The following is a 19,721-nucleotide window of genomic DNA, read 5'->3' as shown; positions in this document are numbered from 1 at the left end:
ATGCGTGGGGGAGGGCCCTATGAGTCCCTGCCCAGCTGATGGCCACTAGACAAGAGGGAGAGTAGTTTTCTTTAGGGGTGTGGCCTCTAGCAGGTCGTTCACACTCCAGCCTTCCACCTGTGCACATATGGGCAGTGCTCATTGGGTCAGCGGGCTATGACGAATGCTGTGAAACGCCATCTTCTGACTTGCAGTCACAAACAGGTAGTAGCTGTGGCTTCCTGCAAGATGGGGCCTGTCAAGATCCTGTCAGGGATGTGGGGGAGGTGCTGATGGGGCCTCACACTTCCCAGGGGAGCTGTTGGCAGCTAATGGATTCCAGGGGAGGAGGAATAATTTTCTCTAGTGGTGTAGCCGCTGATAGGCTGTCCATGCTTCATTGAACACACACACACACACACACACACACACACACACACACACACACGGGAGATGATTATGATATCAATATATTGTATACATGTATAAAACTGTCAAAAATAAAAAAGCAAGACACAAATTAATTCTTTCTGCATCCCATCGAAGAAAACCATTACCTGCAAAACCACTTCCACAGGCGTTCTTTTACCTAGAAGGATTAACACTGGTGGCGATTCACCTTTGAATGCCAATTACTCTCTCAGGAGAGCTTTCGCGGTCGCATATAGCTTAGCTCACTTTGACTAATTTCCTACCTCCTTACCAGCCAACTTGGCGATTTCTTAAATAACTTCGGACTTCCTAATTCCCCCAGCTTTGTGCAGCGTTCACTGCCTCTTACCTACTAGATCAGGCACTACCGCTTGTAAGTAACGAAGATCCCCTGAATCTGAAACATCCATTTGACTTGGGAAGGAGTTTAATGCCGAGTTGGTCCTGTTGCTGAGTCTTTATGAGATGCCCTTTGGTGCCCTGGAGAGGTGGGTGGGGCAACTCTAGCTGTGCTGGTGGGAGCTTGTGTCACAGCCTCTCCCCATCTCAGTGGACCAGGAAGCACGTAGCTTGCCTGGAAGCTTGCTCCGCTACAACATTCAAAGGCCTTATCTATCTCCGGTGAATCACCAGCCCCGCCCACCAGCATGCTGGTCCTTCCCAATTGTTCTGTACCCTTTTAAAACAGCGCCACCAGCTGGAGACCCAGAGTCTAAACACACGAACCGTAACAGGCCAGTCTATGGTGCATTTTCCTGATTGATAATGGATGTGGGTGGGCTCAGCCTACTGTGGGTGGTGCCAAGCCTGTGTGGTCCTGGGTTGTATAAAATACCAGGCTGAGTGAGCCTTGGGCAGCAAGTCAGTAAGCAGCACCCCTCCACGGCCTTTCCACCTGATTCTACCTCTAAGGTTCCTACCCTGACTTTCTTCAGTGATGGACCGCAATGTGAAACTGTGAGCTGAAATAAACCCCCTCCTCCCCAAATTGCTTTTGGTTATGGTGTTTTATCACAGCAATAGGATCCCTAAGATAGTTATGAATTGCATAATTTTTATTGTGTACATAAAAATTTCTGCCTTTGTGAAACAACGGTTTAAATTACAGAGAATAAAAATTTAAAATATCTTCCTGTTGTCATTCCTCAGCATATACATAGCAAATTAGTACAATTTTGGATTATCTGGTAGGATGTTTGGTTTTATAAATTGTTTCTGAGTTGATGACCAGTTTATTAAAACAATGTTAAGTGAATTTTCACTTGAAATTAAAGTAGAATTTTCAAAACTTTCTTAAACCTACCTCTTCCATTTTTTGTACTACATATTAGCAAGAGACGATGTGCTCAGCATTGACAATTATAAGATCAAAATACGTGTCAGGTGGTGATGGTGGCACACACCTTTAATCCCAGCACTTGGGAGGTAGAGGCAAGATAGACTCTAATTTTGAGGTCATCTTGGTCTACAGAGTAAATTCCAGGATAGCCAAGGACAGCTAGGAACAGCCAAGGATACACAGAGAAATCTTGCCTGCAAAAGCCAAAAAACAAAACAAAAACAAAAGCAAACAAACAAAACCAAAACAAGACAAAACAAAAAACAAACTAAAACAAAAAAACAAAAACAAAAAACAAAAACTCAAAACATTAACTCTGAAAATGTTGAAGATGATTTATGCCATAGAACATGAAAATACTCAGCCGAGCAGATCCATCTCATATAATGTTAGAATGTTTAATTTTCAAATTGCATCTGAGCTGGGTGACCAGTTAATAAAATATTTTTGATGAATTTTTGCTTGAAATTAGGACAGAATTTCTGAAATGGCCTTAAACATGTGTGTGTGTGTGTGTGTGTGTGTGTGTGTGTGTACGTGTACATGCTACAGTGTGTGTATCATGTATGCATGCATGCACATGTGTAAAAGTGTGTTGGCAGGGATGCTATTGTGTGTGTGTGTGTCTGGGTATACATGCTACAATGTGTGTGCATCCATGCATGCCTGTACAATGTAAGTGTGTGAGCAGGTATGGTATTCAGCACAACTTTCAGGAGTCAGTCCTCCTCCTCTCTTTGGTTCCTGGGAATTAAACTCGGGTTGCTGGGCTTTGCAGTAAGAGCCTTTATTCAACGAGCCATCTTGCTGGCCCATGAATGCAAATGTTTAATGGGAGACTTTTCTAGCTCTCCAGTCTCAGGACCCATTGGGCTGCCCTTGGGTGGTGGCCTGGGCTGACGGATGGATGAATCAGTGACTGCTCACCTCTCCATCCAGTTCCTGCTTAGTGTTAATTATCTACCAACCCTCAGGCACAGGAGGGAGTCCACCCTGGACCACACAAGTGTGATTTGCCACTGAGACCCTCTGGCATGCCTTTGACAATGTCCTCTCCAAAAGAGGCATTTTGCTAAAATTGATGTCACCTGTCTTCTTAGTTTTCGTAAAACATCTGTTTCTTTGATAAGTTTCTGATGGGGCTAAGATATCCTCAAAGGCAGCTGGTCCCTTTGAGATGTGATTGGGACTGGGATATGAGGAGAAATTATAGGACCTTGGAGAAAAATAGAGTGTGGCTCCTATCGGAAACATCTGGTTTTTTCCAAGACACTAAATCCCAGATGCCCAAGAGTCCCCATCCCAGCTGTCTCCTCTGAGAGGCAGGTTTCTGGATTCTGAGAAATACTTTTCTACCCTCAAGTTGCATGCAGCTAAACCAGGTGAACCTGCCCTCATGCCCTCTTCCGGATGCTCTTGGCTAGCCAGGAAAACTGCAGGCTTTCTTTTCAGGGAGTGATGCATTGGGCGGTGTCTCCCTCCCATCTCACCACCACCATCTCTTACCTGAGCAACCTTGCATACCCCATTGCCTGTCATAGAAACCCAGGCAATTTTTACAAATGTGTCTGGAAGAAAAGCAATTTGTCTGGGAACGCCTCTGTGTCTTTGTGTCAAAGAAGAGACGTATGATTTCTCTGCCAAGTCAGGGCTTAGAGGGACAGTAACTACCTGTGTTTGGGGCAGCCAGTGCCATCAATCAGGGAGGGCCTGGCATTCTCAGTTATTGAACCCGCCAGAACTCCAATTAAAGCTGGGTAGGGAACAGAGAGCCCCCAAATCCTTCAAACCATGACAGCAATATACCAACATTTAAAGGGGGAAGAAAATAAGCTGTCCTAATAGGGAATTGACCCCAAGTAGAATAATGAGTTCACTAAATGCATGCATAGCCTACATGCTAGTGTTTTTCTTGAAATATCCGTCTGTGAAAATATTTCGGAGATTTTCAGAGTACAGTTTCCACCTTGTGCCATGGTGTGTCATCATGAGCCATCATTTGGCCCAAGCTGGTCCCTTACAGAGCTTTAGTTTCCCACCTGGAAAGCACCAGTGATGCCTATTGTATAGGTGGCTCCTGGCATAAGGTAGGTAACCTCTCAGGGCTCTATAGCTGCTGTCTGTGGGTCAGGGAGTGTCTTGGGCCCAGCGCCTTCTGGAGTGTTGGCGCAGGAGCACTTGCCCCAGAGGAGGGTTAAGAGACTACACACAACTGGTGTGTTAGCTGATGATTTCAGGGACTCAGCACCCGCAGGGGTGTTGGGGGATTATTTTAGGGTCTGGCCCAGGCTGTTTCTGCTCAAGTACTTTTGAAGGAGGACCTGGACTTTTTAATTCCTGGACTTTATGCCTTTAATAGGAACTTTGTTCTGTTCCGGGCCTTCCTTGAGAGACTGGGAGAGACAGCTCCCACTTTTTGCTGTAATCTCTTTTTAGGAGACCCAATCCTCCTTTTCAAGATGACTTTGTCAACTGGGCTGCAAAGGCCTTGGGCAGAAAGGACAAAGAGAAGGAGTTGAGGCGGTGACAGCTGGTGAGTCTCTCTCCAAGTACTTTTCAACACTCTCTCTTGAGGAGAAAGAGGAGATTCTTTCTTTCTTTCTTCCTTCCCTCCCTTCCTTTCTTTTCTTTCTTATTTCTTTCTTCCCTCCCTCCCTTCTTTTTCTTTCTTTCTTTCTTTCCTTATTTTTTCTTCCCTCCCTCCCTTCCTTCCTTCCTTCCTTCCTTTCTTTTTTTAGACAGGGTCTCATTATGTAGTAGCCCTGGCTGTCCTGGAACTCACTGTGTAGATCAGGCTGACCTTGAACTCAGAGAGCTCTGCCTTCTCTGGCCTCTGGGGAGTTAATATCCCTCATCTTGTACTTCAATGCATCTGAGGAGTAAGCGAGACCACCATCCCTCTGGGCAGCTTCTCAGGCAATGTCTAGGGAGAGCAGTGTGCAGCCCCATTTCAACTTGGATCTTCCCAAAGTCCCTTGACTTTTCAACTTCCTTCAAATTGGGGCAGCATGCAGAGAGGGGCTGCATGGGCCAGAGACTCTGGGTTTAGAAAAAATTATGTGGATACAGGGACACTTACCCAGAATTCCCGTCCTCCCCTGTTTGTAGAGACTCTCTTTATTTTATGTGTATGTGTGCATGTGCCTGCACAAGTTCGTGTGCACGTGCTCATGGAGGCCAGAAGAAGGCCTCAGATTCCCTGGAACTGGAGATACAGGCTGTGAGCTGCATCATGTAGGTGCTGAGAAGGAAACCCTGATCTTCTGCAAGAGCAGCTAAGCAACCTTAGCTGCGGAGTCCCCGCCGTAGGCCCGTTCCCTTCTTAGACTCCTGTGAGCTCTAGGAAGTTTAAGTACAGATTTTGTGTTTTCAAGTGGGAGTGTTGCCACCTGCTTACTGTGGGTTTGGGAGGATTGAGCCCCTTGGAAACGGTGACCACAGGGCTTTGTAGCGCAGGTGACAGACACAGGTTGGGGTTCCTCTGATAGACTGTTTCTGACTAGGCAGCCCCTAGTGACAGTGGTATATTTTCAGCTGCGTTTTGAAGGAAGGAATTACTGAGAGTGTTGGACACGCTGGTGACTTTTTGAAAAGGGTATTTACTCTATGTGAGACACCGAGGGTACTCTTGGCTAGACTCATAGTGCTCAGATGTGTGTATGCTGGTGATTAAGACAACTTAACAGCATTGTCAAAGAGCAGGAATCCTGTAGCCACATGCAAGAGATTTGTGATGTTGTTAATTTTCTTTGAGTCCAAGGATTAGCCTGGGGAGACCCCAGTGTTAGTATAGTGCTTGCTAACCCCTATGTTAGTAGTGCTTGCCCTGCATGCCTGAGGACCCTAGTTCAATGTTGAGATTCACATCCGACCTCCCATAAAAATGCTGGACATGGTGGCTTGTGCTTATTATCCCATTAGTGGGGAGGAGACAAGGGAAGTCCTGGGACTGACTGGTCAGCCATCCTTGCCTGCTTGGTGAGTTTCAGACCAGTGTGAAACCCTATCTGAAAGAAGAAGAAGAAGAAGAAGAAGAAGAAGAAGAAGAAGAAGAAGAAGAAGAAGAAGAAGAAGAAGAGGAAGAGGAGGAGGAAGAGGAGGAGGAGGAGGAGGAGGAGTTAGATGGATCCTGAGCAATGCTACTGGAGGATGTCCTTTGACCTCTCTGTGTGTGCACAGATGTGCACTTCTACACTCATAAATATCTACACACACATTCATGCCTGTACAGGTACAATGAGAGATTACAAGCTGGGCCATTTAAAATAAATGTCTCAGGATATATTAATACAGTCAATGCTTTTGAGTGAATACATATCCTAAAGCAGAAAGAGTAACTAGGATCTATGGAGAGATCGTGCATGTGTGTGCACATGAGTGTAGCAGGCCTGGACACCAGCACAGATGACACCTGCATAGAAGCCCATCCAGGCCCTGGAGCCCAGCAGGAGGCAGCAACACCTGCCAAACAGGAGCAAAGACAGAGCAAGTCAACGGTCCCATTCAGGATGCATCTGGGAAAGTCCCTAAATATACTAGCCTTGTTTTGGCTTCTGTATTTCTGCTTCTTTCTAACTGAAGTGTGCTAACCCAGGATGTGTTTTCTGTGCTAGAAAGTCAAGAGTCATGAGCCTCGGGGCTGCATGATTTGAGCAAGTTTCAAATGCAGTTGCCAGTCACTGTAAGGGCTTTCTATTTGACTTTAACAGTCCGTGTGTCCTCTGAAGGAGTTCCCTCATAACACACACACACACACACACACACACACACACACACACACACACTTACATATACATGTATGCTCATGCATATGTAAATGGTTAAGTTATGAATTCATGTTTAATTGCTCTGAAGGGGACCAGATCTGTGAAAATAGCAGCGGGGGTGCATTTCATAAAGCATCTATGATGCATGTTAGGAAATCACGTTCACAGTCAAGCCTGTGACCAGGATGAAGGCAGACGGAGGGCCCATTCTGCTTTTTGCTATTTCCTCTTCTTTATGCTAACGCCACCCTTTACTTAGTGGCATTTGCCTCCGTTAGAACTCAGAAACTGCCAGTGCCGTGCCATGTGTGGCCTTTTATCAGTCTCTGTGGCTTGCGAGTGCCGGTGTCCTGCCTGCTAGTGTGAAAATCTGTCCTTCCTTCCCACGGACTCTGCATTCAATTCCTTTTTCTTTTGCTGCTTCTTTAATTGATCTCCACCCCGTGTGGCCATTTAACACCGGTCCAACACCCTTTTCCCTTTTGCTTTGATGTTCTCATTTCCTGCATAATGCAAATGGAATTTGCTGGAAGCTCTCTGATTTCCTTGGGTGGCTGTGACCTCTTAGCGCCAGTCCCTGGGCACGAGTGATGTAGGGAGCGGGGCACTGTTTGAAGCTGACAGACTTAGCACTATCAAAGCCACTGAGCTGCTGTGGTCAAGCAGTTAGGCGAGGAGCACACAGTTGAGGTCGTGGAGGTGAGGGCTGAGGCGTGGCTGGCACTAACTCTTAATCATTAGCTCTCTCCTATCTCGGATGTTTACCCCTGGTCCTTTGGTAATGCCTTGCCTTGCCTACACTTTGTCATGGGACTCAGTTATTTTCCCTTATTCTCACACCAAGATTCAACAGTTATTGGGTGCGCTAATGTACATTGGTTTCGAGACACAGCCTCTGTATGTTTGAAAGCATAGCCTTTTAGAAGGGGTGGCCCCTGTAGAAAAGACAATTCCTCTGGGTCAGACACCTTCAAGGAGAACAGTGTAGTTACTTTGTACAAGGTCTGCCTGCCCAGTCATGCTCAGGAAACCTGCCTTTGAGTCCGTTTGCTACAGGTAGACTGGAGGCTTCAGATTTCGAATCCTGACTGGCTCATCTGCTTAAGCAGGGCCCTCGGTGCATCAGCTTAGAGTGGTAATAATAATAATAATAAAGGTGAATATTACTGGCCATAGCCCTGTGTATGGGCTCTGTTAAGCACTTTGCATAATATAGTCATAATCTTCAAAATGGCTGTTCCCGAAACCTTTATTATATTCACCTAAAGATGATAAATCCAAGGTCTAGACGGGTAGCTAGGACTTACCCATCTTTCTGATGACATCACAAATTTGTGTCTGTGTGGCTGTGGGAAGGAAGGTATATTTAAAATAGTCAGGTGATTAGCCTGGGGCCCCTGCTGTAGCCTGGCTTCCCCGCAGGCTGCTGAGGGGTTAATACCTGGCACATCTGTAACTTCCCGCCTGTCTGGGATGCTCTAGTTAGATACATCCGGAAGTCACACACGGAGTAAGCAAGCAAGCATCGGGGTAGGGCTTGCACAGAGACACCTCAGCAGCAAGGCCTAATTGTCCCTGGCCTCCAGGGGCTACGGAATAGATGGGGCTGTGAGTTGGCACGTGGGGGAGACAAGAGGAGTCTGCTTTTTAAGTCTTCCTTCTCCCTTAGTTCTATTTCATTCTAATTCCCCCTACAGGCAATCTAATGCAAGCTCTTCGTTTTTTATAAAGGAGGAACAGACTGAGTGTTGGGAGAGCCTGTCTGAGGACCCCGAGCTGTTTGAGGGGCAGAGCTGCACGAGGCTGTGGGTGTCCTGACAGCTGGCCCGGGCCTGGTTGGCTTTGGCGGCGTTCAGAATTGCCTCACAGATGATCGCGTTGCTTCTTTGCGTAGATGTCAACTCTTCTCTTTCTCTCAGAGCTCTTTCCTATTTTCAGCAGGAGTTCTCACTATGCTGAGTCCAGAGTGAGTGGTCTGTCTGTCGCATTGCCCCTGTACTGTCCACTCTGCCAGGGGCTGCAGAAAATATAAAAGGAGGCCAAGTTTTCCTGAGTTTTCTGGAGGGAACTGGTTTTCATCACCAGCAATCTGAGAAGCGTGCACATTTCCATTGAGATGGGTATACCTTCTCTGAACCAGGGCCTGACATCCTTCCTCCAAGGCTGTCAATCAAGCTGTTCAGCCAGCAGAGTGCCGTGAGCTTCAAGTGCCCTTCTTTTTGTTGCTGACAGATGATAGAAGACACTGAGCTTGGAAGACATTTGCATGACCCAACTTAAGAGAAGCTTTGACCCACAAAAGTGCTCCCCTGATCAGTAACTCTGGGAGAGCTGTGAGCTGTGCTCAGAGCTCCAGAGAAGGAAGGCTTAGCGCTGAGGTTTGTGGATTTAGGGGTGTGAGTCTTGTTCAAGCGGCTTGCAGACAACGGCCTCAGGAGCCAAGCTGATTCAGGGCAGCCCTACAAAAGCCACCTAAGGTCTCTGAGCCTCAGTGTTGTTATCTGTAAAATGACTATTATAATGGTGTTTGTTCGCTGACGCTTTTGAGGTTTCTCTTTTGCGTGTGCCCATGTGCATATGGGGTCAGAGGTATTTGTGGGAACTGACTGTCTACTTCCACCAGGGATGGAACTCAGGCCGTCACGCTTGAGAGCAAGTGCCATTGCACACTGATCCATAGCAGAAGTGTGCTTTGGTTTTTGTTTCTGTTTTGTGTGTTGTGTCATGGTTTCACAGCTGATGCCAGGCATATCATATTAAAAGTCTTCAAGAGTTTAGTTACTATGATGACCGTAGACTGGAGCCACTAATACACTTAGTGGGAGGTTGCGTTGTGTCTGCATTGTATAACGTTTGCCCAGTAAACATAACAGCAGTAATAAAGACTGACTTTCAGTAAGGCTCTTACCAAGTTTCAGCTTTCAGGGACACAGACCCTGGGCTGGCTGCTATGCTCACTAAGGTTTCAGCAGACAGCTATGTATTTGGACATTACTTTGGAGAGCTGGTTGACCCTAGGTTTGAGGGCAGGCACGAGTTTTGCACATGCACTTCCTTGCTGCTCTGGTGTGGTAAAGAGAAAAAGAAAAGGGGCCACTGTGCACCAGTCCTCCCAGTTCACTCCCAGTTTGTTTTTCACTGAGGGAGTAAAAATGGTTTGTTGTGGAAAAAAAAAGAGACTCATCAGAATTTGTATATGTATATGCATCCTTATCTCTTTAAAGACTTTGACTCTTTCCTTGCCACGACATAGCAGCCTGCAGTAACTGGGAGACTATGTCAGAACTCTGAGAAAGAACGCCTTCAGGAGCAGGCCAGCAAGGGTGGAAAGGCTGGCACCCTAGGGCTCACCATGTGTCCGTGGGGCCCCTCCCCCAGGAGTTCCACCACTATGGCGTGGGTGGACCTGAGGGCAGGTTGGAGGTGCTGAAAGTCTTAAGGATGTTAGGAGTCAAGCCCTACATATCAATATGCAGGTATGTCCAACCTGTGACATTGTAGCACAACGTTGTCATGTACTTTGTATGATTGTATATACACTGAGCAACACACAGCTTGTGTGCTACAACAGGTCAGGCATGCCTATTTGGGTCTAATGTTAAGCTGTATAGCCATATACTAAAACACCTACCTGCTGAGCCCCTGGCAACTTTTTAATCACCTTTTTGTGATGATCAGTAAGAGCTGGTAGCAAGTGATCCATCCATTTCCAGTGAGACAATTTCTCGCTGCGATGCCAGAAACCCAAAGATGGCCTCCCGAGAAGGAGGAGCTTGGGTTTTAAGACCTCCAATCTCAGTTTCGCTTCTCCTGAAAGAGCCGAGGGACTTACAGGAAGTTCCTTCTGACCGCGGCTCCAGGTTCTCCCAGAGCAGGACGGAAGCCAGCCTCCTGCCGTGGTGAGGATGGAAGTGATGCTGTGTCCACATGTGAGCTCAGCACCCACACGGGTCCTGTGTGCCCCTCTGGGCTGGTTTTCTTTCTTTCTGCTATCAGAACTATGGTGTGGGGCTGGAGAGATGGCTCAGAGGTTAAGGGCACTGACTGCTCCTCCAAAGGTCCTGCATTCAATTCCCAGCAACCACATGGTGGCTCACAGCCATCTGATGACTTCTTCTGGCCTGCAGGTGTACATGCAGGCAGAGCACTGTATACATAATAATAAATAAATCTTTAAAAAATAAAAGAACTACGGTGTCAAATCCTTCGTTCTCCTGTTACTTCAAAATAGCCACCGATTGCAGGTCTTTTCTCGGACAGGAGGAGCTTGGCTTTGTCCTGCTGGTTGCCCTTTGCCCGTTCAAACCCTCTCCATTCCAAGCTTCACTTTGACTTTCCCTGTCAGAGAGCCCTGAGCCTCGAGCCCTGTCGTCTCTCATTATGTCTCATTCATTATGAGCACATCTGGTTTCCTACCTTCATTCGGTCTCCACTGTGTGGCTAAAATATGTACGTGCTTGTGTCACTGAACTTCTCCATGCCTGTGTAGTAGCATTTAACCTCAACTCGGCAAGTGCTAATTGACCAGATGAGCTGTCTCCCCAGCCTCGTGAGTTCAGTTATTTATTTATTTATTTATTTATTTATTTATTGTTTTTTTGAGACAGGGTTTCTCTGTATGATATCCCTAGCTGTCCTGGATATCGCTTTGTAGACCAGGCTGGCCTTGAACTCATAGAGATCCGCCTGCCTCCTGAGTGCTGGGATTACAGGTGTGCACCACCACGCTGGGCTTGTGAGTTTGGTTTTAATTAGACTAAAAGAGAAACTAGACATAAGCCTAGGGGGGAAAACCCCCACCAAGCTTGATGCTCTTTCCCTCTTTAGGCTCATGGGCATCTCTTGGGACTTTGAATGGCCAGACATTGTGGGCATAAGAACTTGGCTTTGTTTCATCTGTAGCCAAGTAAATTAAGGGGAGTGCATAAGCCATCCTGCCCCCACCCACTCTCCACAGGGCTGTAGGTTAGAACCAGGAAAAAAAATTGATGTTCTTTTTCAAAACATACTATAAAAGGGGCTCTGCAGGCTTGTCAGGGAACAGGGCTTGTGGAGTTATCAAAGAGCAGATAAAGCTGGTGGACAAAAAAGGGGAGGTTAGGCACAAGCTGTTTCCTCTGATAAGTGGCTCACCGCCTGGGACAGGCCAGAGGGCAGTGACCACGTCAGAGTGGAGCTGGGCAAAGGATCTGGGGAAGTTAGTGGACCTGTGGGTCATGGTCAGTTGGAGGGAAAGTAGCTTCAGCGTCCTACTTAGTTCATGGATCACAAAGGCTTATGTAGCATGGAGGAAGAGGGCTACATGGCCAAAAAGATTCCCTGAGCTTCTGTCAGCACTGTGAAATGCCTTTTAGTAAGCTTCCTCTCCATGTGGGTCCTGGCTGTGGCAGATAGGTCCCTGCTTCCCACTGCACAGCAGTTCCCAAGCATGGCTGTGTCTTAGGGGGTCTTAAGGAAGGGACCAGCCCCAGGGCACCACACCCAGCCCCAGCTGAGTTAGAATTTCAGGGCATGTACTTGGAAAGTCAGTATTTTAAAATATAAGTAGACAGAAATTAAAGGAAGAGCTGCAAACTTGGAGAAAACATTTACAAAGCTGTACACTTGAAGCCAGGTGTGACTGCTAACAATTTTGGTCCTAGCCCTTGGGATGCAAAGGCGGGTGGACCTCTGCAAGTTCGAGGCCAGCCTGGTCTGCGTAGTGAGTTCCAGGACTGTCAGGGCTATATAATGAAACACATTTAATGAAGGATTTGCATATAGAATATGTAGGGAAAAGTTGAGACAAGGTTTCATGTAGCCTACGCTGGCCTTATCCAAGATGTGATACAGTCGAAAGGGCTCCAAACTGAGCTGTGCTCTTGAATCTCTAAAGCTGTAAACTAAGCAACCATTTAAAAAAATACATTAGCTAGATCCTGGTATTTAGTTAAAGCAGTGAAAACAGAGTAATACACCTAATTTGAAAAGATACGGTGAGCCAAAATACCATATTTTACAGTAGTTACCTACAATAGAGTTTGATGCACAACAACTGTTTAGGGCTGTGTGCTGGGCGTTGTACCAGGTACCTCATTTACATGTCACAGCAACTTTAACTTTTATTTCCCAAATGGAGAAACTGAGGCTTAGAGAAGTTACCACACTTGCCTTAAGTCCACCAGCTGGTTAGCAGCTGACCCAGGCTCCAAGTAAAAAACTCAGCCTCACTGGTTACACAGCACTTCAGACACGAAATTTCATACGGTTCCCTCTCTGACGTCACTTCCTGCCTTTGGCCTCACTTCATTAATATTTTAATTCCAGTATTTTCCTGACTTCATTGAAACCTACAGTTTTCACTGATCTTACTACTTTCCCCTTTTTGCTTTTCATTGCTAATTTTTGTTAGCATACAAAAAATACCTGGCTTCACTGTGGCATTTCTCCTCTGAGGAGTCAGCGGCCCTGGTGTTCAGCGCAGCTTGCCTCTCCTTTGCGAGCGCCCTTTCTCCCATGGTACTTTTCTGTATGCTTGGGACAAGCTAGCTTCTCTTATTCTGACACCCTCATCCTTCCACTCTCATTATCAATCAGCAACTATTGCTGGAGACAAACATACAAGGTAGAGACCTGGCTTCTTCCGCCTGAGGTGGGATTTAGCCAGGGACAGAGAAGAGGAGCAACAAATATTAACAAGGGTGGAGATGGAGAGGACTGGACTGTTGTGGTGTGGAGAAGCAGGGAAAGGTTGGTTAAATTCTCAGTGATGTGGGGATGTAGGTGGAGGGGACATTTGTGACCAAAGCGCATGGCAGTGCAGCACCCGGCTGAAGAGACCCACTGCAAATCTCACAATTTTGGCACAGGTTATTTTGGTTTTGGCTCTGAAGGATTCTGGCTGGCCTCAGCAGGGGATGAGTCAGCCACAGAGCGTGGAGCGATGATGCTATGGATGGGGCCATCTGGAGAGAGGGGGAGAGGCAGGCGTTTCTCTTCTGGTGCCTGGTGCAGTGGTGGAGAAGAGCCGATGAATGGCGTCTGGGCATGTGGTGGAGCTGGGCTAGGAGTAGACTGGGAAATGCCTAACAGTCAACTCGCAGGCTAACAACAAGAACGCAGCCCCACTGCAGCTGAGTTCAGGTCTACAGTTCCATGTCACTGAGTGGAAAGCTGGGAAGAGGTGTGGCCTACCAGGGCTGCAAACCGCTGGTGCTGCACAGTGGCTCTAACATGATGCTGGCTGGGTGAATGCTGAGCTCTCCATCTCAGCAAGGAAGACGGAGATGTTATATAGTGCTGTGAGCACTGGGGCCAGGGATGGGCTCCCAGGACGCAATGGCTTTCTAGATATTATGCATCATGTAAAGGAGGATTTGCATACAGGGACCACCTCAGTCTGGGGACTGTATCCAACTAGAATAGGGTCTGGGGGAAAACTGTATAGTCCTGGGAAGAGTCCTAATGAGAGGCTGTCTACATTGGCCTGGTCAGTGAGCACGCCCACGGGGGACTCTCTTTAGTTAAGTTATTTGATGTAGAAAGACACAGCCCACTGTGGGTGTGCACCATTCCCTTGACAGAGGGCGGCGAACTGCTGAAGACTAGAGAAGACGAATCTAGCTGAGCACTGGCAAGCAGGCAAGTGACCATGAGTGCATGGGCTTCTTCCTGCTCCTGCCTATGGCCAGCTGCTTCAAGCTTCTGTCGTATGACGTCACCCACAGTGATGGAGTGAACTCAAGTGACAGTAAACTCAAGTCAACCCCTTCTGCCTTGAGTTGCTTCTGGTTAAGGTATTTTAATTACAGGAAAGTAAGTGAAACTAGGACAGCCCCTAGCCGGGTGCCTATCTCTCCTGCTATTGTGATCAGTTCTATAATGATTACCCTTTTTACAACTATACATCTGCAATGAATAATTTTTGTCAATAAAATTTAGGGAAAATTGCAATCACATTACTAGTTTCACGTAGCCAGATAATTCACTCATGTGAATAATTCATTTACTTTAAGGAGACAGAAGTCCTTTAATCTGCATAAATGCAGTTTATTAGTTTCCGTGAAGAGTAAAGGGTGATTCCAGGAAAGGGGACTATGTAGAGCTGAGGCTGAGGATCGGTCCCGGTGGATCTTTCCTTACTACATGAAACGTGTTGGAGAAGGGCCAGTACACCTCTCAGTTTGCTGTTGGTAGTCTGTCTTGCTCTTCGTGGATGAAAGCTAAATGTTAATATGTAATAGGGATAAAGGGTACTGCAGGGGTTCCTTGTGATGCCGTGCACAAGTCACAGAAATCCTGCCCTGTAGTAGAGTGGCTGCTCCTGCAACAGTTGAAGAGCTCAAACACACGCTCCTGTACATCGCTGATACACACAATCAGCCGCCCTGGGCCCAGAAAGTCTCATGTTTTTGTGCCACCAAGAACCAGAATGCTGTCCTTTTCCTCCTCCCCTTCCTTTCCTCCCTCCTTCCCTCCCTCCTCCCTCCATCCTTCTCTCCTTCCTTCCTTCCTTCCTCTCTCCCTCCCTCCCTCCCTCCTTTCCTTCCTTCCTTTCTTGTTGAGTGTTGACCTGTCACGACACTCTGGGAAGATACTATGGCCTGCAGCTCTGGAGAAAATGAAGGAAAGGGAGAAAGGCAGTGGAAGAGCGTTCTGCAGTCACCAGCATATAGGCCTTGCCTTTGAACGAGTTGCTCGACCCTGGGTGGAGGGAGAGCAGGGGCTGCTGCCTCCCTGCAGGTGACAGCGGCGTCACTGAGGTTGTTGAGGTAGACAGGGTTCGATCTCTACAGCAGCACTACACCTCCTTGCCTGGCTTCCCTCTCCTTGCCTCGCAAAGCCAGTCATGTCAGAGCAAGGGACTTGCTGGTTTGCTATTCTGCACAACCTTTGCTACTGTTTTATACCGGCTGTGTGCTCAGCTCCTCCCTCTGGGAGACCCAACCCATCTTCCAAGGAAAGGAAGAGTTAAACCAGAAGCTGAGTAGCTATAACATAACAGAGAGTGAGAGGCTGGGGGCCAGAATTGTGGGCACCAGAATTGCTGCTTGTACTGAAAACCACAGAAAACAGAAACCAATACCATCAGGTCAAAATCTAGTCCCCTACCTACCTGGCATTGGAGACCAAAAAGACTGACAAGCCATGTCACTGCCACTTAATACAGCTCATTACTGACTATTCTAAAAGAAAGCTGCAGAGAGGGCTTCGTGGGAAGGGCGTCTGCTGCTCATACAGTCATGAGTTCCCCAGACCCATAGGGTAGCAGGAGAGAACTGACGCACACAAGGTGTCCTCTAGCCCCCCTCACATGGGCTGTGGCAAGCACCCCCACAGCACATAAAATAAATAAACAAATGTAGAGTGGAAAGAGCAGCAGCCAGATCAGCAATAAAGCTTGCTGTGAGACATCCTTCTCCTCGCCACTTACCTGATAATATAGATGCAACAGCGGCAATGATGAAAGACACAATGACACCAGGTCCTGCCATCTCCTTGGCCACCAGGCCAGATACCACATACATGCCAGTGCCCACACAGCTCCCAACTCCAAGAGAGATGAGGTCCACAGTGGTGAGCACCTGGGCTAGCTTGGTCCCATGTGTGGTGGTCCCAGTTCCCTCTAACATGGACTCCACTGGCTTGGTGCGCAGGATCCGAGAGTGCATTGCATACCAGGCAGCCCCCCACTGTACCCGCCGGGGGTCCAGGGAGGCCAGGAAGCCACTCATCTTGAAAAGTAGGATTGTAGTGACGGTTTGATGGTAGAATAGGTCTACAGAAGCCTTAGTGGATGATCCTGGAGCTCATGGGACAATGAGTGCTTGTCCTTTTAAGAAAGGCCCAGAGGGACCAACAGCAGCCTTGTCTTGGGCATCAACGTCTGCAAGAGAAACACAAAGAAGAAGATAAGAACATGGTAGCAAACCATGGCTTGGATACACATTTGGCATACCACCACCACCACCACCACCACCATCACCACCACCATCACCACCACCACCACCACCACCACCACCACCACCACCACCTCCTCCATCACTACCACCACCACCACCACCACCACCACCACCAGGTATGATGGTGTCCTTTGTGTTCACAATATGGGGTCCCTCCATTTTTCTGTTCTCCCTTCTGAGTTCCCTTCCACTCTTATATGAGCACCTGAAGCGTGCCTTGTATCTCACAATCAGAGGTTGGTGATCTAGCCCCCTCGGTAGGCCATTTCTTTTCTCTGTGCTTCAGTCTTAGGGATTCATGGGATTATACAGTCTTGACCAGAATGAAACCATTCTGAAGAGATGGGTGTACCTCCCTCGGTGAATTCCAACCATACTTCAAAGAAGTAGATTTTCTCCAGAAACTTCATGCTGGGAGAAGGAAAAGATTAGGGTCCTGGTGCCAGCTCCTGGGAGAATGTGTCTCCCAGAAAGATGTTCCACACAGTTCTGACAGTTTGTCAGATGACCTCACAGAAAAGACTGAAGTCCAGATATTGATGTTGGGACCACAATAGCGACAAAGGCTGCTTAGCTATACATATCTTTAGATAGCTCTTGTCTAAACCCAAATCAAATGTTAGGACCATGGAGGAGGACTTGGAGGAGGGGCTTGCTCAACCCTTTTGTTTATCTTCCCAGCTTTGCCACACTGATAAATCTCCTTTTCTGCATTTAGCTCTTCATTTGTCTCTTTCATTTATCCATTGTGTTCGTTAGTTTTCTGTTGCTGTGATAAAATGTTCTGACTAAAGCAATTCAAGGAGGAAAGGGTTTGTTTTGGCTTATGGGTCCAGAGAGACAGAGTCTGTCCTGGTGGAGTGGCATGTCAGGGGAGCAGGAAGCAGGCTGAGCATACTTTCAACCAAAGAAAGGAAGCTGATAGGGAAGCAGAGCTGGTAGGAAATCACCGGACAGGAAGTGGGGCGAGGCTATAAAATCTCAGAGCACATTTATATGCTTTCTCTCACAAGGCTCCACCTCCTAAATGTTCTGTAATCCTCTCAACTAGCACCACAGTCTGGGAATCAAGTGTTCCAGTACGTGAGCCTGTGAGGGGCATTTCTCATTCAAGCCACCATACTCATTGACGACAGGTGGATGAACCTAGTTCATTAGGGCTGCCGGGGCCCAGGATCTGCTCCTACATCTCCAGTAACAACGTCATCTGCTTGGTGTTAATGTGATGGATAGGCCAGAGCATGCATGTGAATCGCAGAGGACAATAATTGGCCCATAGGAATCAATCAGCTGCCTCAACTCCTATGAGCTTCTTACTTGGCTCTGACAAGGTTTGATCTGTGGTCCTGGGGTATATATTTTTTGTGAACACACTATCCTCATTTGTAAAAAAACAATAGACCACGGATTTAGAGCTGTGATTCTTAAGAGGGGCCATGCCTCTCTTGGGGTTGTTTTGAGTTTGGCTTTGAAATGAAACAGAAAGTAGTTTGGATACTTTGGAAGATTATATGGTGAGGACTTCTGTTGATGTTTGAGGTGGGGGTGGGGCGAGTAGTGAAAATGCATAGGACGGTGTCCTACACCTCTGGAAGATCTCACATGATGATCTGAGCCTTAATGATGATCTTGAAAGTCTGCTTGTTGTATCAGCATGCAGGATAGTTTGGATGGTCTTAAAACATAAGGACATTGAAACTTCCAGGAAAGCAATTCTAGAATAAGTTGATAGGTTTGGAACTTAAGAAGGATTTCTCATCATCTAAGAAGACTGAGGTTCCCACGGCACTGAAGTGTGGCTCATGGGAGAATGACACTCTTACACAGCCTCTTCTAATAAATAGCTGGATGTGGGAACGGGCTTATCTGTAGAGGGACTTAATGTGCTGGCTAGCCTTTTTGGTCGTCTTGACACACATGGGTCATCTGGGAAGAGGCAACCTTAACGGAGAAAAACGCCTCCATTAGATTGGCTGGTAGGCAAGTCTGTTGGCATCTTCTTCACTGATGATTGACGTAAGAGGGCCCCACCCACTGTGTATTTCCTGAGGTTAGTTTTTTTTGGGAAGTCAGAAGCTTATAAGATTCTAGGGAGATATTTTGAAGTGTGTGAAACGTTGCTCCCAGACACTGCACTGGTAAGCCTAGGCTAGTCCCACACACAAGCTCTTGCTGACGTAATCCAAGACTATTAATTAGTTTTGAATCAGGGTCTTGCTAGGCAATGTGGCTGGTCGTGAAGTTGACACTTCTCTGAATCCTCGTCCTGAGGGCTGTGATTACAGGTGTGTGTCCTGACGCCCAGCTTACCAAGATTATTAATTAATACTACTTAGCACCTAATGTTGTGCCTGTCTCCTCCCAAGGGCTTTGCAAACAGCACTAATTAGGAGAATCAGGTGGAACGCACAGGGCTTGGGTGACAACCCTTCCGGTTTAATTTACTCCCGGTGCCAAGTGTCTGTGTTGTGTTCCTCCTGTCAGGGCCAAATTCTGGATGGAAGCCAGCATTCCTTGGGAAACTCCTGAAGCTGGTGTCCCGTCCCCCCACCCCCCACCCCCACCTACCAAAGGAACCATTTCCTTATCACTGTCACAAGGGACAAATGGCTAGGTGTGGTGTCCATTAGCATATCAAAGCACATGCTGATCTCCAGCTCCTTAGGGTCACCAGTACCTGTGACACCTTTCAGAGTCCCCTTGGCATCCTTGCTTCATGGCTTCCCTTCCCCTCAGCTACTCATTTCTCCGTGTAGCTCTGTTATTTCCCCGTTATGCTTCCTCTCTCGATTTCTGCTCTTGGTCCTTGTAATAAACATGTCAGGGCTTGTTTCAAAGCCCAGTGTAGGAAGCAGCTACATGTCAGGGCTTGTTTCAAAGCCCAGCGTAGAAAATAGCTGACAGCCCAAAAAGCTGATGTCTGACCAGATGTGTGAGTGATAGATAAAACCTTAATAGTAAGTTCTGACCTAGGAGCAGCCACGACTGCAAGTTGGTGATAAGAGTGCCGCAGAAAGCTAGATGTGTGAATTAGAGAGGGTAAGGTTAAAGTAAGTATAAAAACCCTGAGAAGAAGCAGCCAGCTCTCTTCGCTCGCTAGCTCTCTCTCTCTCTCTCTCTCTCTCTCTCTCTCTCTCTCTCTCTCTCTCTCTCTCGCTGCCACCATGATCACTTGAAATGCTGCCAGCCAACGGGGCGCTTCCCCCCGGACGGAGCGGACAGACATGCTGTCAATAACAACCCGAGAACTGATTCAAGTCGCAG

General features: G+C 47.3%; 1 protein-coding gene across 1 annotated transcript in view; it reads right to left on the bottom strand.

Moving 5' to 3' along the window:
- SLC7A14 (solute carrier family 7 member 14) overlaps positions 1–19,721 on the bottom strand; it is a 111,908-nt gene that overhangs the window by 38,045 nt on the left and 54,142 nt on the right. Inside the window, exon 2 of the mRNA XM_084769102.1 lies at positions 15,929–16,381. Within this exon, the coding sequence (XP_084625228.1) occupies positions 15,929–16,229 (301 nt within the window). The 5' untranslated portion in view covers positions 16,230–16,381. The remainder of the gene's footprint in view (positions 1–15,928; positions 16,382–19,721) is intronic.

The sequence above is a fragment of the Acomys minous genome (genome assembly GCF_964271855.1).
Source record: "Acomys minous genome assembly, chromosome: 19".
NCBI lineage: Eukaryota > Metazoa > Chordata > Mammalia > Rodentia > Muridae > Acomys > Acomys minous.
Note: the sequence above shows the minus strand (reverse complement) of the source record. Positions and strands in the feature narration are given on the sequence as shown.